The following is a 26,695-nucleotide window of genomic DNA, read 5'->3' as shown; positions in this document are numbered from 1 at the left end:
TACTCACCTCTCAGGCCTCACCTCACACCTGGCCCTCACCTCTCCTCCCTGCCCTCACCTCACACCTGGCCCTCACCTCTCTCAGGCCCTCACCTCTCCACCCTCTCACCCTCACACCTGGCCCTCACCTCACCTCAAGGCCCCTCACCTCTCACCCCCTCACCTGGCCCTCACCTCTCACTCTGGCCCTCACCTCTCCTACCTCACTCCTGGCCCCACCTCCCACCTCTGGCCCTCACCTCTCACCTCACCTGGCCCCACCCCCTCTCCTCACCTCTGGCCCCAACCCCTCACCTCCCCATTCAAGACCCTCACCTCCCACTCCAGGCCTTCACCTCTCACCCTGGCCCTCAGGCCCTCACACTCTCTCACCCTCACCTCGCTCCAGGCCCTTACCTCTCTCCTGACCCTCACCTCTCTCTTCTTCTCACTCCTGGGCCCTCACCTCTCACTCCTGGCCCTGGCCTCACCTCCTCCTGGCCCTCACCTCTCACACCTGGCCCCTCACCTCTCACCCCTGCCCTCACCTCTCACTCCTGGCCCCCTCACCTCTCTCTCCTGGCCCTCACCTCTCACACCTGGCCCTCACCTCTCCTCAGGCCCTCACCTCTCCTCACCTCTCACTCCTGGCCCTCACCTCTCACTCTGGCCCTCACCTCCACCCTGGCCCTCACCTCTGGCCTCACCTCCTGGCCCTCACCCTTACTCCTGGCCCTCACCTCACTCCTGGCCCTCACCTCTGGCCCTCACCCAGGCCCTCACCTCTCACTGGTCCCTCACCTCACACCTGGCCCTCACCTCTCACACCTGGCCCCCTCACCTCTTACTCCTGGCCCTCACCTCTCACTCCTGACCCCACCTCTCACTCCAACCCCTGGCCCTCACCTCTCACTCCTGGCCCCTCACCTCTCACCTCCTGGCCCTCACCTGGCCCTCACCTCCCACTCCTGGCCCTCACCTCTTACTCCCTGGCCCTCACCTCTCTCTGGCCTCACCTCTCACTCCTGGCCTCACCTCTCCCCTGGCCCTCACCTCCACTCCTGGCCCTCACCTCCACTCCTGGCCCTCACCTCTCACCTGGCCCTCACCTCTCACCCTGGCCCCTCACCTCCTCCCTGGCCCTCACCTCCACTCCTGGCCCTCACCTCCTCCTGGCCCTCACCTCTACTCCTGGCCCTCACCTGGCCCTGGCCCTCACCTCACTGCTGGCCCTCACCTCCCTCACTCCCTGGCCCTCACCTCTCCTCCTGGCCCCTCACCTCCACTCCTGGCCTGACCCTCACCCATCACTCCTGGCCCTCACCTCTCACCTCCCTGGCCCTCACCTCTCACACCTGGCCTCACCTCTCACTCCTGGCCCTCACCACCTTTCACTCAAGGCCCTCACCATCACCCTGGCCTCACCTCTCACCCTGGCCCTCACCTCTCACCCAAGGCCCCTCACCTCTCCCCAAGGCCCTCACCTCTCACTCCTGGCCCTCACCTCTGGCCCACCTCTCACACCTGGCCCTCACCCATCCCTCCTGGCCCTCACCCTCTTACTCTCCCTCACCTCTTACCTGGCCCTCACCTCTCACTCAAGGCCCTCACCTCCCACACACTACGCCTGATCCCCATCTCTCTAAGTCCCTCACGCACACAGAGGCTCACACCAGACACGAATGTATCAACAGGTCTTTGTGGGTTACAGCTAAACTAACTTGACCTGACCTGGCCCAACCTGACCTGACCCAACCTGACCTGACCTAACTTAAGAGAACGTAACCTAACCTAACTTAATAAAACGTTAAGTAACGTTACCTAACCTAATCTAATCTCCTATAAAACACACACACACACACACACACACACACACACACACACACACACACACACACACACTCCATCCGCCACACAGTCACGTAACACTGTATGTTATGTCGTAATTAACTTGGACTAATTAACGTTATAATCTAAGTTAAATTAATCTAGTATACGTTATTATCTAAGTTAACCTAACCTAACCATACAACCCACTTCTATGAATCAATCAGTGTAGCTTCGTCACATCTGAGGGTTGGCGACCACAGCCCACCACTCTAAATATTCTCGGGCTGTTTTTACCAATCCTCTAAGGTTTTGTATACTCTGGGGACCCAAGTTAATAATTCCATCCATCCATCCCAGTCCCTACCTATCCTCTGACCCTACCTATCCTCTAACCCTCAACTTTGCCAATTAATATTTCTGTTATTTTTCCCCCCATCTTTAATTATATTACTAAAATATCTCATTCGTCTTTTTTTGTACATTTCATATATTTCTCTTGATGTTTTTGCTTATATTAATACTTCTTAATTTGTTTTCTTGTCAGTGTATAGCTTATTCTTAACATTCTTAACATTTAACACCATATTTCATTAGCCTCCAACCTCTTTCTGGTGTCTGCTGAAAGTATCGACGCTTCTGACCCATACATAATTCCTTGTCACATAAAGTCTTTCAGCAGATTTTTTTTTCTCATTGAAGTTAATGTTCCCTTTTGGTGTTTTTTTTATTTTTAGATTATTAAATGTTGTTTTTGCTTGACTTATTCCTGTTTTGATTTTGTCCCTAAATTTTTTTCACCACAGCTAATGTTACTTCCTAAATAAAACATGGAAACGTAATCGAATGGTTTAAGTTCTCTGTTGCCTGATATAATTTCTATTTTAGGGTTTATTTACGGTTTAGAAACATCCATTACTTTAGTCTTTAAAGCATAAATTCCTCACCCATATTCTTCACCCTTTTCCACTGATCAGTTAACGAATATTTATAACACCTCTTCACACTCTAACACATCCCTAACGAACTCTTGTAACGCACCTCTCTCTCTCTCCTCACCCACAGAAAGTCGCGGAATCTATCAGAGAAGAAGAGAAGAGACCAGTTTAACCTACTCATTAACGAACTGTCTGGTATGGTTGCCTCCAATAATCGCAAGATGGATAAATCGACCGTTCTCAAGGCTACCATCGCCTTCCTCAAGAACCAGAAAGGTCAGTTGTGTGTGTGTGTGTGTGTGTGTGTGTGTGTGTGTGTGTGTGTGTGTGTGTGTGTGTGTGTTGTTTTCTCTCTTCATTTTTCTTTTTTTAATTTTTGCTTCTGTTGCGTGATATGTTGTTGTTTTTGTTGTTAATTCTTGTTTGTTGTTGTTTTATTTAGTTAACAAAAAAAAGTTGGATTAGTGTTTGTTTGGAATTGTTTTTTTTTGTTAATGTTTGTGTTATTAACTGGTGTTGTTGTTAATGTTTGTGTTATTAACTGGTGTTGTTGTTAATGTTTGTGTTATTAACTGGTGTTGTTGTTAATGTTTGTGTTATTAACTGGTGTTGTTGTTAATGTTTGTGTTATTAACTGGTGTTGTTGTTAATGTTTGTGTTATTAACTGGTGTTGTTAATGTTTGTGTTATTAACTGGTGTTGTTGTTGTTCCAGAGATCTCGGTCCGGTCACAGAATCAGGAGATCAGAGAGGACTGGAAACCTTCCTTCCTTTCCAACGAGGAATTCACCCACCTTATGTTAGAGGTACGTCGCCTACTGTACCCTCTTACTGTACCGTTACTGTACCCTCTTACTGTACCGTGTGTTACTCTACCGTTACTGTACCCTCTTACTGTACCGTGTGTTACTCTACCGTTACTGTGTAAGGTTTCACCGGCATTGTAATTTACTGTACCGTGTGTTACTCTACCGTTACTGTACCGTGTGTTACTCTACCGGTACTGTACCCTCTTACTGTACCGTGTGTTACTCTACCGTTACTGTACCGTGTGTTATTTTACCGTTGCTGTACCGTGTGTTACTCTACCGTTACTGTAATTCTTACTGTGTAGTTACTCTTAATGTTGGTAATTTACTGTACTGTGTACTGGTACCGTACTGTGTTACTTTCTACCGTTACTCGTACTGTGTTATTTTACCGTTGCTGTACCGTGTGTTACTCTACCGTTACTGTACCCTCTTACTGTACCGTGTGTTACTCTATCGTGTCTTACTGTACCGTGTGTTACTTTACCGTTACTGTACCGTGTGTTACTCTACCGTTACTGTACCGTGTGTTACTCTACCGTTACTGTACCCTATTTTACTGTACCGTGTGTTACTCTACCGTTACTGTACCCTATTTTACTGTACCGTGTTTCTGTACTGCTGTATCCTCGTACTGTTCCGTGTGTTGCTGTACCGTTATTGTACCCTATTTTACTGTACCGTGTTTCTGTACTGCTGTATCCTCGTACTGTTCCGTGTGTTGCTGTACCATTATTGTACCCTAATACTGTACCGTGTATTCCTATACCGTTATTGTTCCCTATGTTTCTGTACTGTGTGTTACTGTACTACTTACTGTATCCTCGTACTGTACCGTATGTTTCTGTATCCTATGTTACTGTACCGTCACTGTACCTTATGTTACAGTACCTTATGTTACTCAACCTTGTTACTGTACCGTGTGTAATTATTGTTAGTTACTGAACCATGTATTACTGTACCGTATTTATACTGTACCCTGTGTTAGAGGTACAGTACGTGTGTGTTAGAGGTACCATTATACCATTATGGGAGAAGAGTACCGTCGCTATCGATGTACCACACAGAGTACCAATTGGTGTACCGTTTTTATATATTGCAGTACTTTACAGTGTCCACGTACCGTTTGCTGTAGTTCTCTGAGCAAGTATAGTACCTTCACCTATCTACATACAGTATATACCACTGTACCTGCGTTGTGTACCGTCAAATGTACCGAGGCTACTAATAGAACTACTGGGGTCGCTTCTTGTACCGTTCGTGAGGTATTTTATTTTGTTATTGTTTTTCCAACGTCTTATATTTTAATTTTTGTGTTTTTGTTCAATGTGTTGTGTTTTTGTTCAATGTCTCGTGTTTTTGTTCAATGTCTCGTGTTTTTGTTCAATGTCTCGTGTTTTTGTTCAGTGTCTCGTGTTTTTGTTCAGTGTCTCGTGTTTTTGTTCAATGTGTCGTGTTTTTGTTCAATGTCTCGTGTTTTTGTTCAATATCTCGTGTTTTTGTTCAATGTCTCGTGTTTTTGTTCAATGTCTCGTGTTTTTTTTCAATGTCTCGTGTTTTTGTTCAGTGTCTCGTGTTTTTGTTCAATGTCTCGTGTTTTTGTTCAATGTCTCGTGTTTTTGTTCAATGTCTCGTGTTTTTGTTCAATGTCTCGTGTTTTTGTTCAGTGTCTCGTGTTTTTGTTCAGTGTCTCGTGTTTTTGTTCAATATCTCGTGTTTTTGTTCAATGTCTCGTGTTTTTGTTCAATATCTCGTGTTTTTGTTCAATGCCTCGTATTTTTGTTCAGTGTCTCGTGTTTTTGTTCAGTGTCTCGTGTTTTTGTTCAATATCTCGTGTGTTTTTTTCAGGATTGTTTTATGAACTTTTATTTATTTGTTACGTGTTTTTTTGCACATTTTTTGGAGTTCAGTCGATAGCTTTTGTTTTTCACTGTTTTATTTTCACTGTCTACTGTACGTCGTTTTTTTCCACTTCATATCGTGTTTTTCACTGTATAGCCTGTTGTGTTTTTATCAATGTAAATTGTGTTTTTTTCACTGCAATTTTTTCACTGTTTATGTTTTCATTGCATATTTTTTCACTGTAAATTCTGCTTTTCAATGTTATTATTCACTTGTTTTTTTTATTCATTTGGTTTTATTTTACTCTAGGTTTTGTTATTCACTAAGTTACGTTATTCACTAAGTTACGTTATTCACTAAGTTACGTTATTCACTAAGTTATGTTATTCACTAAGTTACGTTATTCACTAAGTTATGTTATTCACTAAGTTATGTTATTCACTAAGTTATGTTATTCACTAAGTTATGTTATTCACTAAGTTATGTTATTCACTAAGTTATGTTATTCACTAAGTTATGTTATTCACTAAGTTATGTTATTCACTAAGTTACGTTATTTACTAAGTTATGTTATTCACTAAGTTACGTTATTCACTAAGTTACGTTATTCACTAAGTTATGTTTTTCACTAAGTTACGTTATTCACTAAGTTACGTTATTCACTAAGTTATGTTATTCACTAAGTTACGTTATTCACTAAGTTATGTTATTCACTAAGTTATGTTATTCACTAAGTTATGTTATTCACTAAGTTATGTTATTCATGTCAGGATGCTGACATTTTTTATTAGTCTCTGGCAGCTGTGTAGTGAGAGAGAGAGAATAGAGAAATTTTTATAAGGTGAGGTAGGTCAGGTGAGGGGCGTAGGTAGAGGGAGAGGGCGTAGGTAGAGGTGAGGGGCGTAGGGTAGAGGGTGGGGGGCGTAGGTAGAGGTGAGAGGGCGTGGGTGGGGTGGGGGCGTGGGTCGAGGTGAGGGGCGTGGGTAGAGGGTGAGGGCGAGGGGGTGAGGGGCGTGGGTCGGGTGAGGGGGCGTAGGTCGAGGTGAGGGGCGGGGTAGGGTGAAGGGCGTGGTAGAGGTAGGGGCGTAGGTCGAGGTGGGGGCGTAGGAGTGAGGGGTGAGAAGACAAGCTACGCAGATGCTCTGCCCCACACTTTCGGACCTCGACAGTTTCATTACTGGAAGAGTCGTGTTATTGAAGCTGATCAAGGTCTTCTTTACGAGTTAGTGGGCTTCCTTCACCACCTCTGCCACACACTCTGCCACCACACCTCTGACACCACACCTCTGACACACACCTCTGACACCACACCTCCTGACACCACCTCTGACACCACACCTCCACCACACCCTGACACCACACCTCTGACACCACACCTCCACCTACACCTCGACACCTCTCTGCCACCACACCTGACACCACCTCTGACACCACACCTCTGACACCCACACCTCTGACACCACACCTACCTCTGACACCTCCTGCCACCACACCTCTGACACCACACCTCTGACACCGCACCTCTGACACCACATCTCTGACACCACACCTCTGCCACCACACACCCACCCTCTGACACCACACCTCTGGCACCACACTCTCCTGACACCACAGTGTGACACCACACCTCTGACACACATCTCTGACACCACACCTGCCCACCACACCACACCTCACACCTCTGCCACCCCACACCTCTGACACACAAACTTGTTCCTGTGAGTGTGTGTGTGTGTGTGTGTGTGTGTGTGTGTGTGGTAATGAGTACAATACCATCTTACTTAGGGGTTAAGTCATCATGCTCAAGAGGTCAAAGTCATCGTACTCAAGAGTTTAAGTCATCGTACTCCAAGGGGTTAAGTCATCTTACTCAATAGAGTTGTCATCGCTCAAGAGGTTAAGTCATCGTACTCAAGGTGTCATCGTACTCAAGAGGTTAAGTCATCATCTCAAGGAGGTTAAGTCATCTTACTCAATAGGTTTGTCATCGTACTCAAGGGTTAAGTCATCGTACTCAAGGGGTTAAGTCATCGTCTCAAGGGGTTAAGTCATCGTACTCAAGGGAGTTAAGTCATCGTAAGGGTGGATAAAGGGGTGAGCGGATGAAGTGCTGGGGTGTGACATAGAGGTGTGACGTAGAGGTGTGACGTAGAGGTGTGACGTAGAGGTGTGACATAGAGGTGTGACGTAGAGGTGTGACGTAGAGGTGTGACATAGAGGTGTGACGTAGAGGTGTGACGTAGAGGTGTGACGTAGAGGTGTGACATAGAGGTGTGACATAGAGGTGTGACATAGAGGTGTGACATAGAGGTGTGACATAGAGGTGTGACATAGAGGTATGACATAGAGGTGTGACATAGAGGTGTGACATAGCCTCTCCACACATTAACCTATCTCTGTATTGGGAGGAGTACTAGCTGATGTCATTGTGGGTAAGGACTAATCAGAGTACGTTATATTGGTTATGGTCAAACACACACATATAATATACGTACTGTACATATAATTACGGACTAACAATCTTACGTACATAATACACAACACTGAACATTCTATTAATATTACCCTAATGATGACTTTTAGATTATTTTAATTAACACAATGTTTATCCCACTGGGTTGCTTTTTGTCCCGTGAAGTGTTGACGTTTTCTGTGCCGGGTCATTATTGAGACAGAATGCTCATAATGTCACGCTTGAGCTGTCCTTATTATCTTTAGTAAATATAATAACTAAATGTACGAATATGAGTGAATAAAATAAATGAAAAAGTAATAATTGAAATAAACTAATGTATAAATGACGAAGTAAATTAAATCGATATTTTTTGAACTTAAAAATAGATGACACAGTTTCTTTATTGTGTTATTTATATATTTTGTTTTTTGTTTTTTAGGATGATTTTTCTTGAATAGTGAATGAATAGGTGTTTGTTCAAGACTGCCTGGCTTTCTTTATATAGCTACTCCGTCTGGTAGCGGTGTTCATATCTCTCTCTCTCACATAATATTCCTTGTCTGTTTTATTTTCGTTAGTTATTTCGGTTGAATTAATGCATACGAATATTTTGATGTTTACGATTATCTCCCGAGCGATAATCTACCATAACAACTTGTACGGCTGGCAGCGCTGTCCCCCTTGATGTTATGGCGCTATGCAGGGATTTTCCTGTGTAATGTTGACTAACTTCTCTCTCCCCTTTTTTTCTCCTTTTTCTGTCTCATTCTCTTTTTTTCTCTCTCTATCTACATAATTCATTCATCCTATCTGTTTATTTCTAGAAGGGTGAGCCTCTCTCTCTCTCTCTCTCTCTCTCTCTCTCTCTCTCTCTCTCTCTCTCTCTCTAATATCGGAACTACAGTTAAAATGAAACAAAAATAAAATAAATTAATAAATGGTAAACAAGAATAATTATACGATTTTGGTTTACATTATTTTTTATACCTTTATTCTTTTCTTTGTAAACCGGATATAGATTATAGAGAATCAATAGTGACATGAGAGAGAGAGAGAGACCTTGTATATCTCCCCCAGTCAGTAGTATATGTTCTCGTCTCTTCTCTTATTTCTCTTTCTTAAAAAAAAATAAAAAATAAATGGTTCTCACTTGACCTCCGGACCATCGCTCTGACGTAAACATGCTCCTTGACGTGGCCTGCCAACCTGCTGCTTGTCTTTCTGCTACCTGCCTGTCAACTGTCTGGTTACCTGCTGCCTGCCTATCTACTGCCTGCTACCTGTTTATCTGCTGAACTGCTGCCCGTTACCTGTCTTCCTGCTTCCTATCTGTTGCCTCTGCCTCTCCTGTTGCCTTAGACCTTTTCTGGTCATTGCCCCTCCCCCACCATCTGTTTCCCTTTTTGTTACTGACTACATACATACATACATATATACATACATACATACATACATATATACATACATACATACATACATACATACATACATACATACATACATATATATATAAATAATAATAGTTTGCTCCTTGTGTAACGAGGATGGCCGGCCCAAGGGCCACCCAGGCTAATGGTTGCCCCTTGTGTAACGAGGATGGCCGGCCCAAGGGCCACCTAGGCTAATGGTTGCCCCTTGTGTAACGAGGATGGCCGGCCCAAGGGCCACCTAGGCTAATGGTTGCCGCTTGTGTAACGAGGATGGCCGGCCCAAGGGCCACCCAGGCTAATGGTTGCTCCTTGTGTAACGAGGATGGCCGGCCCAAGGGCCACCCAGGCTAATGGTTGCCCCTTGTGTAACGAGGATGGCCGGCCCAAGGGCCACCCAGGCTAATGGTTGCCCCTTGTGTAACGAGGATGGCCGGCCCAAGGGCCACCCAGGCTAATGGTTGCCCCTTGTGTAACGAGGATGGCTGGCCCAAGGGCCACCCAGGCTAATGGTTGCCCCTTGTGTAACGAGGATGGCCGGCCCAAGGGCCACCCAGGCTAATGGTTGCCCCTTGTGTAACGAGGATGGCCGGCCCAAGGGCCACCTAGGCTAATGGTTGCCCCTTGTGTAACGAGGATGGCCGGCCCAAGGGCCACCCAGGCTAATGGTTGCCCCTTGTGTAACGAGGATGGCCGGCCGAAGGGCCACCTAGGCTAATGGTTGAAGCTGTCGCCAACACAACAACCACATCCTGAGTTAACGAGCTACATGACCCAGTGTTTAAGGTGTAGAAGCTGTCGCCAACACAACAACCACACCCTGAGTTAACGAGCTGCATGACCCAGTGTTTAAGGTTTAGAAGCTGTCGCCAACACAACAACCACACCCTGAGTTAACGAGCTGCTACATCCAGTGTTTATGTAGAAGCTGTCGCCAACACAACAACCACATCCTGATAACGAGCCACATGACCCAGTGTTTAAGGTGTAGAAGCTGTCGCCAAACACAACAACCACACCCCTGAGTTAACGAGCTGCATGACCCAGTGTTTAAGGTAGGCTGTCGTCAACAACCACATCCTGAGTTAACGAGCTACATGACCCAGTGTTTAAGGTGTAGAAGCTGTCGCCAACACAACAACCACATCCTGAGTTAACGAGCTACATGACCCAGTGTTTAAGGTGTAGAAGCTGTCGCCAACACAACAACCACACCCTTAGTTAACGAGCTGCATGACCCAGTGTTTAAGGTTTAGAAGCTGTCGCCAACACAACAACCACACCCTGAGTTAACGAGCTGCATGACCCAGTGTCAAGGAATAGTCCGAGAAGACCGGACAACTCACCAACTCCACTGGCTAATCATTACCCCGGAACACAATCCGCAAATCGATTAACATCCAGGTCCCCAATTACTGCTGGGTAGACAGAGGCAAATGGCGTAAAGAAACTTGCCTATAGTTTCACCCAGCCCGGGATTGAACCCGGGTCAACTTGCTTGCGAGGCGAGCATGCTGACCATTACACCATATACATACATGCACTCACAGAAGGTCATGCCAGTAGAGGTGGGTAAGGCAAGTGACGTAGACACTTTGACGTCACTCCTGATCCCGAGCAATGACCTCGTGTCACCGCTTGACCTTATAAGTCGGGAACCCATCTCAGAGCAAGATGGACATATGAACAGATGCTGAATGACAGTAAAGGTTAATCTCATAGGCATAACAGTGTGGACACAACATACTTACCACAACACTATAATTAGGTACCCATTTACAGCTGGGTGGACTGGAAGTTCCCTGGGGATCGAACCAACGACCTTTAGGACAGGATGCGAGTACTGTATCCACTTGACCACCGCACCCAAACAAGTATTTATTACGCTATAAAGCTTAATTGTTTCTCTTTGTGTATATAATCGATCTATCATAACATAACTTGACAAGATGGCGAAAAACACGACGGATCCTTGGTTTTAGATCACCAATGGGACTCGTGGGACGGATAACGGTGGAGTGAATAGACCAAGTCCACTATCCATTCACTACAGGGACGACACTTTTAATATTTGCTTTGGCTTAACTCCAGACGATTTTATTCAACACGGAATTCGATCCCATACGCAAGGGGTTAAGTTAGTGTTGCCAAAATAGTGTATTAACTCAAGATAGTGTTAACAGAATAGTGAAATAGCGTAAAGATAGTGTTACCAAAATAGTGTATTACCTCAAGATAGTGTTACCAAAATAGTGGTTGACGTCATTGTGTTGTGGGTTTTATCAGTTGGTTGTGAGTTCTTGTGGTTGAGTGGTGATGGTGGTGTCTGTCTGTCTGTCTGTCTGTCTGTCTTGAAGCTTGAGGTGGAGGGTAGGTGAAGAAAGGAAATTATTGTTATTATTTTGTTGTTTTTTATATTATCATCTATTATTATTGTTTTTATTATTATAGTAATGATAATAGTAATAGTAGTAATAGTATTTTACAAAAGGTACACACGTAAAACTACTAATATAAGATAGTACACACGTTTTTCCTTCTCGTAAGACCCTGTGTAGGTACGTTGTGCGTCAAGCCCCAGACATTGTATCCCTCCACGAAGTATGGTACAGTGTCACCTCAAACATTGTGTCCAGTTCACCCCATCGTATGTTACTCTGTCGCCTCTAACACTGTACCCACCCGTGATATGAAGTCGAGATCACCATAATAATAATAATAATAATAATAATAATAATAATAATAATAATAATAATAATAATGGGGGTTATGGTGAGAGGAGATGGGTGATGGTGAGCTGTGACGTGTATAGTGAGGAGGGGAAGGAGGAGGAGTTGAGGTGTGTGTATAAAGTATAGTGTATACTGAGGAGGAGGTGAGCTGTGTATAGTTTATAGTGACGAGCAAGAGGTGGTGAGCTGTGTATAGTGGCAGTAGTGATTGACTCCCCCTCCCCCCGCCCAAAATAACACCACACCTTGATGACGTAACAGGGTGTGGAGCCTTCTTAAACAACAGGGTGTGACAAGCTCCCCCTCATTATAAGGTATAATACTCGACCTTCCACTCATGTTAATTATCATGTTAATCAGTCTCATGTTAATATTATAATGCTAATGTATCCTATGTAATGTGTATCATGTTTAAGGTGATATCATAACCTTGCTGGAACAGGAAGCTAGGTAATATACTGTATATCTGTGTTATTATGCTTGTCGTAGTGAAGTCCTGAATTATTGTTGTACTTGCCACCTAAAAGGTATTTTTTTTTGGGGGGGGTTAGTGTTGGGTGGCGAATGTTGCGTTAGGTTAGTGTTGGGTTAGAGTGAGTGTTGGGTTAGGTTAGTGTTGGGTTGGAGTTGAGTGTTGGGTTAGGTTGGTGTTGGGTTAGGTTAGTGTTAGGTTAGTGTTAAGGTTAGGTTAGTGTTGGGTTACGTTGGTGTTGGGTTAGGTTAGTGTTAGGTTAATATTTGGGTTAGGTTAGTGTTGTTGAGTTTACGTTAGTGTTGGGTTAGAGTTAGCGTGTTAGGTTGGTGTTGGGTTAGGTTAGTGTTGGGTTAGGTTAGTGTTGGATTAGGTTAGTGTTGGAGTTGGGTTGGTGTTGGGTTGGGATTAGTGTTGGGTTAGGTTAGTGTTGGGTTAGGTTAGTGTTAGGTTAGGTTAGTGTTGGGTTAGGTTAGGTTAGTTTAGGTTCGTAGGTGGTAGTGGTTAAGGTGGGTAGTGACTGATTGTGTCAGTGGAAGTGATGCAAGTTGTGGTGGTGGAGATGATGTTGCTAGTGGTGGTGGTTGTGTTGCTAGTGGTGGTGGTTGTGTTGCTAGTCGTGGTGGTGGTGGTTATACAATAGCGGGGGGCGGGGGGCGTGACCACAGGAAACCTCAGGAGATCTACACAAATATTATAAGTTGTAAACAAACCCACTTGGCCTGCTCTACACACACACACACACACACACACACTCTTCCATCATCTATGTATACATGCTGAATTAATGTAAACTTGTATGTAACCTAACCTAACCTTGGTACCAGTTAAAAGATAATGTCACTAATTCTTTTTTATGTTGAATTTTATATCCAAGTTTTTAACGTCTGTGTCTGTAGTCGACTTCACCCTGTGCGCGTATATTAAATTTATTATAATTATTTTCATTGAGATTAATTAAAAGTATTTATTTATTTATTTATTTATTTATATGTGTCGTTTTGTATAATGCAGTGGAAAATATGTAAACAGTTAGATAACAGAATTCCTGAGATAAATATTTAGCCCAAAGAGACCGACCGACTACGCTTAGTGAAGTTAGGCCTAACGTCTGGCCTGGCTTCAAGGTTATTGATTAAAACCCCTGACCTCAATTACCTCGCTGTGGCCTTGTGACATAATTCTACCTGTATTTCTCAATGGTTTAAACAACAAAAAACAGGGATAATTTTTCACATTTGTTGGTAATTATAAACATGATAGCATTAGAGGGAGTGCGGCTATAAATATTTACTCTGGCTACTTGTTTTATTTTGCCTTATAATAGTTATTCTCTTCGCTACTTATTAACTTGTAAACTATTAATTACTTTTATTTATATATTTTTTAATTTTTTATATATTTTTTTAATTTATACATACCTCTCTCTCTCTCTCTCTCTCTCTCTCTCTCTCTCTCTCTCTCTCTCTCTCTCTCTCTCTCTCTCTCTCTCCTCTCTCTCTCTCCAACTTATTTAGTTGTACAGTATTTCCTTTGTGTGCGTCTTTATGTCCCGTTCATGCCTCAGAATCCTATGTGCGATAATGTTTATGTAATTTGTGAAGATAGATAGATAGATGGATAGATGATTAAGGAATAGATAGATGGATAGATAAATATATCGATAATATCCTCCTTATTACACACACACACACACACACACACACACACACACACACACACACACACACACCAACTATCATTCACTACACAAACATTTATACAATTATTGAATACTATATGACACTTTTATCACTTAATACTGTACTTGACTTAAAGACACAGATTAACAAACAAAAAGTAAAGCATTTAGTAATTAAGTCTTGTTTTGTGAAGTAAAATAATTATTGTATACCGTATCCCCCCCCTGGAGCAAGATGGCCGCCATGTTGATATTCACTTGTGTACCGAAGACTTGATTGGTGGGGATTTAAGTTACGTCATCATCCATTCCCTGGTAATTAATGTTTATTGGTGGATTATATTTTACGTCATAAGGCATATCCACGATAACGAGTATTCATTGGGGGGAAAATTTATGAGGTCATCATCTGTACCTACGCTAACCAGAGGATATTGGTGGCAAGTTGTCGTGACGTCTTCATGCATACCAATGATGATGAGTGCTAATTGGTGGAAGTCACGTGACGTCATCTTTAATATTTTTTTTATTGGTTATATTTCAGTGTCTATTACAACTACTACTACTACTACCAGTACTATGATGACTACCATTAATAATAATAATAGTTGTTGGATATGTGTGATGGTCGTGGTAGTGATTGTGGTGGGGTGTTGGAGGTTGCTTGAAGCCCTACAATGTCAGTGCCACCACCACCACCACCCCCCATACCTCACCCCCACCCCATTACCTCACCCCCACCCCCCCATACCTCACCCCTCCCATTATTGTACCATGATTGTTCTTTTGTACAGTTGTTCAGGCAATTATTCCCCGCCATGCTTGTTTGTCTCAACTGACAGACGGATACACTCTACAGGAAGACCAGTGATGCGTGTGATGGTGGTGGTGGTCGTTAGAGGGTAGTTAAGGTGATTTATTGTATGTATGTATGTGTGGAGAGGGTTAGGTTAAGTTACAGTGGCTGAATGGACACATCACTCGCCATCTGTCCTCAGGGTAGCTGGTTCGCGTCCAGTTCACACCGCTCTAAATGGCTGGCTGTCTCACTTAGCAGTTTGGGGAGTGAAGGCTGTTGAGTGCAGTGCTGGGGCCATTATTTCCTTGTGTACCGGAAGTTTTAGTGTTCATAGATTGTTGTAATGGTGGTTGGTGGTGGTGGTAGGTGGGGGTGTGGTGGTAGTGTGAATGGTGGTAGGTGGGGGTGAGGTGGGAGTGTGGTAGGTGGGGGTGAGGTGATGGTGGTAGTGGTAGGTAGTAATACAATAGTGATAGCGGTAGTGTAGTAGTGAAGACGGTAGGTACTGTAGTCAGGGCCGGATTGACCATGAGGCACTGGCCTCAGGCCCCCAAATCCAAACATTCTCGAAGTTGAAGCGTATAAAACATGAACTTCGTTCAACTATGTCCTAGCAACGTCTCAATTTTCTGTCTCTTATGAACATTGAATGTGTTATTTTGCAGAAGCTTAATATTGATGAAATCATTGATAAATTTGGGTATATTTTGTTCTTGATATATATATATATATATATATATATATATATATATATATATATATATATATATATATATATATATATATATATATATATATATATATATATATATATATATATACCTTGAGGGTGGGGGCCCCAAGTTGATCTGTGCCTCAGGCCCCTATTAAGCTCAATCCGGCCCTGACTGTAGTAGTAGTAGTGTGGGTGGTAGTGTTGGCAAGGTCTGGATGGTGTGGTGACTGGCATTACTTACATAATATCAACTCTCTCTCTCTCTCTCTCTCTCTCTCTCTCTCTCTCTCTCTCTCTCAAGCCCAACAGTGTGTTAAAATAGGCCAAGACCAGGGTAAGCAGTAGAGCCTCTCGTTAGCAGCTTGGCGTAATATAGCTGCTACTGGGTTCCCGCCAAGCTTCTTCTGGCGGGGAAACGGGTCGCGTGTCGGCCATTTGTAAACCTATTGTGTAATGGTGTGAGTAGTGGTGGTGGTGGCGGCGATAAAAGAAATAATAATAATAATAATAATAATAATAATAATAATTAGCGTTAGGTTAGGTTAGTGTTCGTTGATATTTGTGGCGTTGGATTAGTTAAGGTTAATGTTAGGATGGTTAATATTATGTTGCGAAAGGCTGTTTGTGTGTGAGTAAGCAATGAAATTATCAAGTGTGTGTGTGTGTGTGTTGGCAACAGACTAGGCCAAGTGTTGTGTTGACTGCCTGTGTGTTTGGGAATGTGGCTGCACGTGTGGGTGTCAGATTCTTCTTATTATTATTCTTCATTATTATTATGACTCAGCCTGTTACTGTTACCTGGAGTATTGTGTCCAAAGAAGGTTAGGTTAGGTTAGCGTTAGGTTAGGTTAGGTTAGGTTAGCGTTAGGTTAGGTTAGCGTTAGGTTAGGTTAGGTTAGGTTAGCGTTAGGTTAGGTTAGCGTTAGGTTTGGTGTAAGGCGTTTAATGTAAGGTAGCTATTCTGTCTCCGCAAACGCTTCTGCTGAGTTGTGCTCATGACACTTTCAGAGGGAAAAGCAAACGCCGTGATCAGGTGTTATCCTTGTGCAGCACACAAGCGGCCCAGATAGCTAACAACCAATCAGTGATTTCACTCCGTGAAAATACGCGGATCATGGCTGCTTATGGAGAATATTTTGATTAATATTGTAGAGTTGGGGGCATGTAAGGCAATAAAAAACTGTGATATAATAATGAAAATAATTCTATATACGGTAGTGCTGTATATTGGATAGGACCTTAAACAAAGTGTGAGGCGTGAAAGAATTGAAAAGGATCGCCCCAAGTTGAAACCAGTTTTGGCTCCGCCCATTTTTAAGTGGGGGCTGTCTGATTTCATTAGCCGTTGGTGACTTTGGTGTAACAATATTGATAATTACTCAAATATGATTAAAACTTTAATATCATTACTCATAAGATACTTTAAATAAGGGTGAACAAGTTCATTACAGTTCTGTAAGTGCAAAAATTGAGATTTAAACAAACCTGAAATTTGTCGTATTTCGTGTACAAATATGCGAACACCCAACTGCGAGAGACAGATGGTCTTTGGATAGTGTGGTTTCAGAGTCCGGGAGAAATTACCTTTACAACGGGCCCAGTTTTTTGTGTTATTCATATTTATTGTTGATTGACTTTTTTCCTTTTTTGTCTTTCTTTCCATAAATTTCTATATATTTTCATCACTATTTCTTCCTGTATTATGTCCAAATAACAGTTCTCCGAGTTTTAGTGTTTTCTGAAGACTGTGTTGTACAGCAGTTATTCCAAAGACGCAGTACAATGTCGTATTTTGTTAACGACAGTCCTACAATAAACGCCTTTAGTTAGGTTAAGTTAGGTTAGCATTAGGTTTGGTTAGGTTAGGTTAGCATTAGGTTAGGTTAGGTTAGCATTAGGTTTGGTTAGGTTAGGTTAGCATTAGGTTTGGTTAGGTTAGGTTAGCATTAGGTTTGGTTAGGTTAGGTTAGCATTAGGTTTGGTTAGGTTAGGTTAGCATTAGGTTTCAGATGAGTTAGGTTAGTATTATTAGGTTTGGTTAGGATTCTGGGTTAGCATTAGGTTTAGTTGGGTTAGCATGGGTTTGGTTAGGTTAGGTTAGCATTAGGTTTGGTTAGGTTAGGTTAGCATTAGGTTTGGTTAGGTTAGGTTAGCATTAGGTTTGGTTAGGTTAGGTTAGCATTAGGTTAGGTTAGGTTAGCATTAGGTTTGGTTAGGTTAGGTTAGCATTAGGTTTGGTTAGGTTAGGTTAGCATTAGGTTTGGTTAGGTTAGGTTAGCATTAGGTTTGGTTAGGTTAGGTTAGCATTAGGTTTGGTTAGGTTAGGTTAGCATTAGGTTTGGTTAGGTTAGGTTAGCATTAGGGTGTTTAAACAGATGAAATAAGCTGGGGTGTCTAATCTTCTCATGTGTCTGCCAGTTTGTCTGTCTCACAAAAATAACTCGAGAACGGGTGTTTTGACCAAAGCTTGGTCAATTTCGTCAACATACGACAAGGTCCATAGTTTAAACCTTTATTACAAATAGCTCAAAAATTTACCCAATGTTGCTATGGTAACGATTCGCGAAAAATAACACATAGGTTTTCTCTCTTTTTTGGGGGGGGGGAGAGTTAAAGAAAACGATCATATAAGACAATTTTCAATGATGACTACGTTAATTTACAGTCAACGCGTAATGGTTCTATATTCACCCTGTCTTGGTAAATGGTTCGCGGGCAGGGAATGATTATTATTGTTAGTAGTAGTAGTAGTAGTAGTAGTAGTTATTATTATTATTCATCTTCTTCATTAGGTGGTAGAGGCAGTTATCATTACCACTGCTTCATTCTACGTTGAACAGGAATTAGGCTAATCTTAAGGTGAAATAAACTAATATCGGTCGACGAAGAGAATAAATCATTTTGTAAGAATAAATACTATGAAAAAAATATTAGTTTGTATGTAATTTTATTGGGTAGGATTACTTGTGAAAATGTTGTGCGATTTGATAAAGAAAGACATTTTTGTTCTTCACCCTCTTCACCTCCTCCGCCGACTGGTGATCAATGGCACTGAAAGTTCGCTTCACCAACATCTAATTATTATATTATTTATATGATTTATCTACGATTTGTATTTATATTTATTATTTTATTTATTTATTGAATAGTATAAGTTAAAAGTGTTATTAGAAACGTGAGAAGAATACAAGGCGGAGTTTTGGTACACACATACCATCTTGAACGGCATGTTGTGGGAAATAAGGGGAAATAAGCTGGGGTTAATCTTCAGGTGAAATAAGCTGGGGTTAATCTTCAGGTGAAATAAGCTGGGGTTAATCTTCAGGTGAAATAAGCTGGGGTTAATCTTCAGGTGAAATAAGCTGGGGTTAATCTTCAGGTGAAATAAGCGGTTAATCTTCGGGTAAATAGGCTGGGGTTAATCTTCAGGTGAAAATAAGCTGGGGTAGGTAAAATAAGCTAGGGGTTAATCGTCAGTGAAATAAGCTGGGGTTAATCTTCAGGTGATCTGATTGACCTTAACGGGAATGGATTGCATATAAAAGGTCATTAATATGTTTATGACCTCTTGAGTGCCAGTGAAATATGTTTATGACCTCTTGAGTGCCAGTGACCTTGTATGACCTAAATATTAAATAAAACACACACACACACACACACACACACACACACACACACACACACACACACACACACACACACACACAGCCCAAAACAGAATCTTGAATATTTGAACCCCTGAAATGACAGTGTGTGTGTGCGTGCCAACACCCTCTACCACACACACACACAATTCTGACAACATACATCTCAGTGACTCAATGACCCATTATCCCTGACAGCACTCATGTCCGCATATCATTTACACTACTTCCCCACTTTTCCAACACTCCCCCATTACCCACACTCCCCATAGTTTTGCCAACACCCACACACCATTTACCCACCATTTCCAACACTCCCACATTCTGCCAACATCTTAATTCTCTCCTAGATTACCATAACACCACTTCTGCCAACATTACCAACACCACTATCGTCAGCCAACACCCCGGATTTTCCACCCACAAGACTGATTGCTGTTTACATGGGTAGTTTCGTTAACAAGACACGTGGGTAGTTATGGTGTGAGGTTAATAGCCAATCGTTAATTAGGCTCTAACTGGTCTTTTACTTGATGGTGAGTTAAGAAGGAAGTATATTATTCTAACCGAACCAAACCTAACTTAACTTAACTTAACCAAACACTAACAAAAACTTAACCTAACACAACACTAACCAAACTTAACCTAACCTAACCTAATACTAACTTAACTGGGTCACACGAAGATTAATCACCAGCTTATTTCACCTGAGTAAACACCTCACACCACCTGATAGGGGTTAGGTTAGGTTAAGTTAGGTAAGGTTAGGTTAGGTTAGATTAGTTTACGTTAAGTTAGGTTAGGTTTAGTTAGTTTTAGGTTTGGTTATGGTAGGTTAGGTTAAGTTAGGATAGGTTAGGTTAGTTTAGGTTAAGTTATGGTAGGTTAGGTTAAGTTAGGATAGGCTAGTTTAAGTTAGTTTAGGTTTGGTTATGGTAGGTTAGGTTAGGTTAGGTTAGGTTAGGTTAGGTTAGATAAAAGTAATTAATGTTAAAGAAAAATCGGCTCAGTGTGCAATGCTGAGGTGATCTGGTGAGTCAGCCACTGTGGGATGGTTTGGTAAGGAGGTGATGACGTGACTCTATTGTATTGTCTTGTATTGTGTCTCCGGAGATGTACATTTATAGGGAGGCGGCTACAGGGTCTTTATTTAGCGCCCCACGACCCCGTTTGACTTTCATCTGTGACTTTTTGACCCAGAAAATCTTAGTGTGTGTGTGTGTGTGTGTGTGTGTGTGTGTGTGTGTGTGTGTGTGTGGGTGTTAAGTTTGGGGGTGATTCATTAAGTAGGATTTTTATTATTATTTATTTTTATTTTTTTTCTATTGGTGACCCTATTTAACTTTTAACTTTTTTTCTTCAAATTGGTGACCTTGTTTGACCTTTAGTTGTGAGCAGTTGACCCTGAAAGCATAGTTTGTGTTTGTAATCTGTTTTGGGTTTCTTATCGAACACTAAATTTGGCAATGATCCATCAAGTAATACTTTTTTTATATTGATGACCCAGTTTGACCTTCATATATGACCATTTGACCTAGAATTTATAGTATGTGTAGAACAATTAATGATCTTCCTGTTTACAAAGTGTAGCGATGATACCTCAGTTAGTTTCTTAGTTTTAGGAGGATTATCATATAGGGTCAATTTTTTTTTTTACAATTGATGACCTCATTTGACCTTAACCTTTGAGAGTTTGACCTAGAAATTACATCAAGTATAGTACACTAATTGGTCTTCCCGTGTACTAAATTTGGTGATAGCAGTTGAATTAGTCTGTTAGTTTAATAATGATTTGTGTCACATAGGGTCAATTTTGGGGTGTGTCACATAGGGTCAATTTTGGGGTGTGTCACATCGGGTCAAATTTGGAGTGTTTATTATGATCACTGAGGAGGGAACATTGAGTACCTTTTATGGGTATTATTTTAGTGTTGGTCATCTGGAGAATCGGTTAGGTTAGGTTAAGTTAAGTTACATTGGTTTAGGTCAGGTTTAGCTAAGTTTAGGTTAAGATGGCATTAGATTAGGTTAAGTTAGGTTAAGTTACATTGGTTTAGGTTAGGTTTAGCTAAGTTTAGGTTAAGATGGCATTAGATTAGGTTAAGTTAGGTTAAGTTTAGTTACATTGGTTTAGGTCAGGTTTAGCTAAGTTTAGGTTAAGATGGCATTAGATTAGGTTTAGTTAGGTTAAGTTAAGTTACATTGGTTTAGGTCAGGTTTAGCTAAGTTTAGGTTAAGATGGCATTAGATTAGGTTAGGTTAAGTTACATTGGTTTAGGTCAGGTTTAGCTAAGTTTAGGTTAAGATGGCATTAGATTAGGTTAAGTTAGGTTAAGTTAAGTTACATTGGTTTAGGTCAGATTTAGCTAAGTTTAGGTTAAGATGGCATTAGATTAGGTTAAGTTAAGTTACATTGGTTTATCTAGGTTAGTGGTGGTGTGAGAAGGTTTAAGTTAACCCAAGTAGGTCAAGATGGACTTAAGTCATGCTTGATGTGGTCATGTGGCTTCCAGACATCTTCACACTTCCTGAACCCTGATTCACCGAGGTCCTTACCATAAATATTTCTCACAAGCGAACATAAATGATTGTACTGTACACTTTAGAAAATATATAATCTCTTTTATTTGAGACAATATGAAAAAGCAGACGAAGGATTTTGACAACCTTACCGAGACAACAGGAGTTACAGTGTTCATTCTGAAATTCATCGATCACTAAGACTCTACCTTAACTAGACACGTTCACTTAGCATCATGTAGGGGACAAAATTACAATATGACTCTCCTTACTGATGCTGATTTGACATATCTAGTTAAGGTAGAGTCTCAGTGTGATTTTAAATGCCATTTTGTTATATTCTTATGAGTAACTGATACGTTCTTATGAGTAACTGATACATTCTTATGAGTAACTGATACGTTCTTATGAGTAACTGATACGTTCTTATGAGTAACTGATATATTTTTATGAGTAACTGATAAATTATTATGAGTAACTGATACATTCTTATGAGTAACTGATACATTTTTATGAGTAACTGATACATTCTTATGAGTAACTGATACATTTTTATGAGTAACTGATAAATTCTTATGAGTAACTGATACATTCTTATGAGTAACTGATACGTTCTTATGAGTAACTGATACATTTTTATGAGTAATTGATACATTCTTATGAGTAACTGATACATTCTTATGAGTAACTGATACATTCTTATGAGTAACTGATACATTCTTATGAGTAACTGATACATTCTTATGAGTAACTGATACATTTTTATGAGTAACTGATACATTCTTATGAGTAACTGATACATTCTTATGAGTAACTGATACATTCTTATGAGTAACTGATACATTCTTATGAGTAACTGATACATTCTTATGAGTAACTGATACATACTCATAGTCAATTATTCAGGTGATGTGTGTGTGTGTGTGTGTGTGTGTGTGTGTGTGTGTGTGTGTGTGCCTGGGTGTGTCGTTATCGTAGACGGGAGAGATAAGACAGATGTGTGTGGGGTACCCCTTTCTGTTTCCTTCCTGTCCCTAGTCCGTCTGTGTGTCTGTTTGGCCGTGCATGTGTGTGTGGGTTAAATTAAGTTAGATAAGGTAAGGTTAGACTGGGTTTCAGTGGTGCTTGTTTATAGTAATAATAATTGACGCCGTAGTCCCCGGTCCCTTCATGGCTCCAAATTCACAACCGCTCGAAAAAATAAATATCAAATGATTTTTATGAGTACGTCTTTATCCCAGTGTCTTATGTTAAGTTTTCGTCTCATAGTTTGTCGTCTGGGTGTGATAAGCTTCCATATCTACGACAATCTCTCCCATAGATAACGATAATCGAGAAGTAGTGACTTTTTCCTTCTGTTTGAATGACTTGATTATCATCCAAGCAGCAAGACGGTCATGTTTAGTTAGTACCACGGACAGGATGCTACCACAATTTATTTTTATTAATTTGGTTATTTAAATTAGTTTATTCTAAAGATCCTATGACATTGTTGGATAGTTTACGGTAGTTTAATAGTTTTTCAGTAGGACATCATGTAGGTTTAGAGTTGTTTTATTCGTTAAATCGTGTACAGGTGTAACTATCAACATGGCTAAAGCTCCACCAATCAAAGTCAAGGAAGTTAGTATCTTTAACCAATCATCTTCCATTATTGGGTAATTGGGTAAGGCAGTTTCACGTCACATTAAAGACGGGATAGATTTATAGATATATATTAATCATGAAATAGGGAAAAATATGAAAATACGATGTAAAAGAAAAATTTAAATTGTCTCAGTAAAGTAGAATTTGAATATAGCTTCTTAGAGAATGAAAAAGTACTAACTAAATACTATGTTCTTGCATTTTTTTTTTTTACTTTTTTGACATATAAGTTTATTCATCCCAATTTTATTAGGTTCCAGTCACTCAATAACTGGTCATATGGGTTCCAGTCTTATTAGGTTCCAGTCACTCAATAACTGGTCATATGGGTTCCAGTCTTATTAGGTTCCAGTCACTCAATAACTGGTCATATGGGTTCCAGTCTTATTAGGTTCCAGTCAATAACTGGGGTTCCTTATTAGGTTCCAGACTGGTCATGGGTTCCAGAACTGGTCTCCAGTCACCAATAACTGGTCATATGGGTTCCAGTCACTCAATAACTGGTCATATGGGTTCCAGTCCCAGTTCATTAGGTTCCAGTCACTCAATAACTGGTCATATGGGTTCCAGTCACTCAATAACTGGTCATATGGGTTCCAGTCTTATTAGGTTCCAGTCACTCAATAACTGGTCCAGTCACTCAATAACTGGTCATATGGGTTCCAGTCACTCAATAACTGGTCATATGGGTTCCAGTCACTCAATAACTGGTCATATGGGTTCCAGTCACTCAATAACTGGGCATATGGGTTCCAGTCTTATTAGGTTCCAGTCACTCAATAACTGGTCATATAGGTTCCAGTCTTATTAGGTTCCAGTCACTCAATAACTGGTCATATGGGCTCCAGTCTTATTAGGTTCCAGTCACTCAATAACTGGTCATATAGGTTCCAGTCTTATTAGGTTCCAGTCACTCAATAACTGGTCATATAGGCTCCAGTCTTATTGGTTAGGTTAGGTTGAGGGTAAGTTGGTTGTGGGGGAGGTCTGTTGTGCAACCAGTCTGTAAGTCAGTCAGTCACTCAACCAGTCATCCAGTCAGCCAGTCAGTAAACAAGTCAATCAGTTGGTCAAACAGTCAGTAAACAAGTCAATCAGTTGGTCAGCCAGTTAACCAGTCAATCAGTCAATTACCTAGCCAGTCAGTAACAGGGAGACTGGTGTCGCGTGAGTCAGTCTGTCGGTCTCGTGTGTGTGAGTGTGTGTGTGTGTGTGTGTGTACAGGAGAGGTTAATAACGCGATGTAATCTACTTTGACGCACACACACACACACACACTCACTCACTCACACACTCACACTCACACACACACACACACACACACTCACACACTCACTCACACACTCACTCACTCACCACACACACACACACACACACACACACACACACACACACACACACACACACACACACACACACACTCACACTCACTCACTCACTCACTCACTCACTCACTCACACACACACACACACACACACACACACACACACACACACACACACACACACACACACTCACTCACTCACCACTCACTCCACTCACTCACTCACTCACACACACACACACACACACACACACTCACACACACACACACACACACACACACACACCGAGCCAGTATCTAAACCTTGAACTTGGCCTCAACAACGCTACATTAATAGCCAAATAATCACCTTGAATATAGCCCAAGAAAACTAAGGAACAATAACCGGATTTAGTGAAGATTAGACAACCTAGCTTATTTCACCTTCAGATTAAACACTACCGTTCAATTAACCTAACTTAAGCCTCCAGGTTGTGTTAATTGTTCATCTGGGGTGAAATTAACTGAGGGTTAATTTGTCGGTGATGCTAAATATGGTGGATTATATCACGTGACCATACAGACGAATCAGGGTCGCACACGAGATTTGGCGCGGGTGGTAGAATATAAAACTGTTATTAGGGGAGTGTGACGCGGGTTTTTTTTTTTATGCGGTGTTAAATAAGAGATAATATTGTGTTTAGTCATTCGGAGGTTAATCAGGTTGAGCTTGGAATGTAGGCTTAACAGTACTACAGTATGTGTGTGTGGGCGGAGACCTGCACCGACCGCTACCCCACACTGCTCAGTTGGCAGGGAAGGCTGTCCGGTACGACAACTTTTTACACAGCCGGTGGTGGTGGCAGCGTTGGCGGCCGTATAAGTTTACACAGATAACTCAAAGTATTATTTAGTGCTAAACGGAACAACATATTGATTATTATGAAAAACAAAGAGCGTAGATAGTTTAGGTGTCAGTATAAACATATAGTATGTTAGACAAGTGATATGAGGAGATTTGTGAGGGAGGGAGGTGCCACTCGCGGGGGGTGTAAGGCTTCGGGTACATATCCCTCCCTCCCTCTCCTTGGGTCTGTTGCGTAAGCGTCTACTAACCTTACATAACATCCACTCGCCCTCCCCTCCCTCCTTCCCTCCCCCTGTCTCACGGCCAACTTCAATTCCCCTTCCTACTGCTGGCGCCATACACCAACCCTTCCCCACCCGTCTCCCCCTCCCCGGTACACACAAAAAAACACCAGTGCACATCACACGACCTTCGCAATGAACCCAGGGGATTCTATTCACCTCGCTGCTTCGTCATTCTCCTGGAGGATGGGGGCAGAGTGGAGGCAGTAGATTGTACCCCACGACCTGCCAAATGTCGTAAGAATTTGAAATGATGAGGTTTTTAGTTTAATAAATTTATTGACAAAGCTTGGAGTACAGTTTGCCTATTCTGAGTAATTCAGTCAGATCTTGACACTGAGGGTGGTGTTGTGTGTGTATAGCTGACGTGCGCTATTGATATTGAAACAGTTTATCTAGTCAGAACACAGATACAGAGTCGATTAAAAATCATAATATTAACATGGCTGAGCCAGTTGAGAGCCTGGGGTCTCTTGTAGGCACCTATAGGCGCTTGTTGGTGTTTTAATGTTTGCTTCAACAGCTGAGGACTTGAAAGTGTTTCACAAGGTCAAGGTCACAATCCAGCCTAAAGTGATACTGTATTCTAGTGTTTATTATTATTATTATTATTATTATTATTATTATTATTATTATTAGTAGTAGTAGTAGTAGTAGTAGGGCATTGGAGGTTTTTGGCGGAAGTGAGGTCAAAATAACTAAGGACGGCCAAAGACATCTAGGCGCAGTAATTGGCACTACGGACTTCAAGACCG

The 26,695-nt window shown here is 41.7% G+C and overlaps 1 protein-coding gene across 1 annotated transcript in view; it reads left to right on the top strand.

Moving 5' to 3' along the window:
* Positions 1-26,695, top strand: part of LOC121869101 (circadian locomoter output cycles protein kaput-like) — a 113,504-nt gene that overhangs the window by 42,172 nt on the left and 44,637 nt on the right. The window contains 2 exon segments of the mRNA XM_042370287.1: positions 2,872-3,020; positions 3,459-3,550. Of these exon segments, the coding sequence (XP_042226221.1) occupies positions 2,872-3,020; positions 3,459-3,550 (241 nt within the window).

Source organism: Homarus americanus, unplaced genomic scaffold, assembly GCF_018991925.1.
Source record: "Homarus americanus isolate GMGI-L3 unplaced genomic scaffold, GMGI_Hamer_2.0 scaffold24694, whole genome shotgun sequence".
NCBI lineage: Eukaryota > Metazoa > Arthropoda > Malacostraca > Decapoda > Nephropidae > Homarus > Homarus americanus.
The sequence above is the reverse complement of the archived record's forward strand: the minus strand, read 5'-3'. Positions and strand labels throughout refer to the sequence as shown.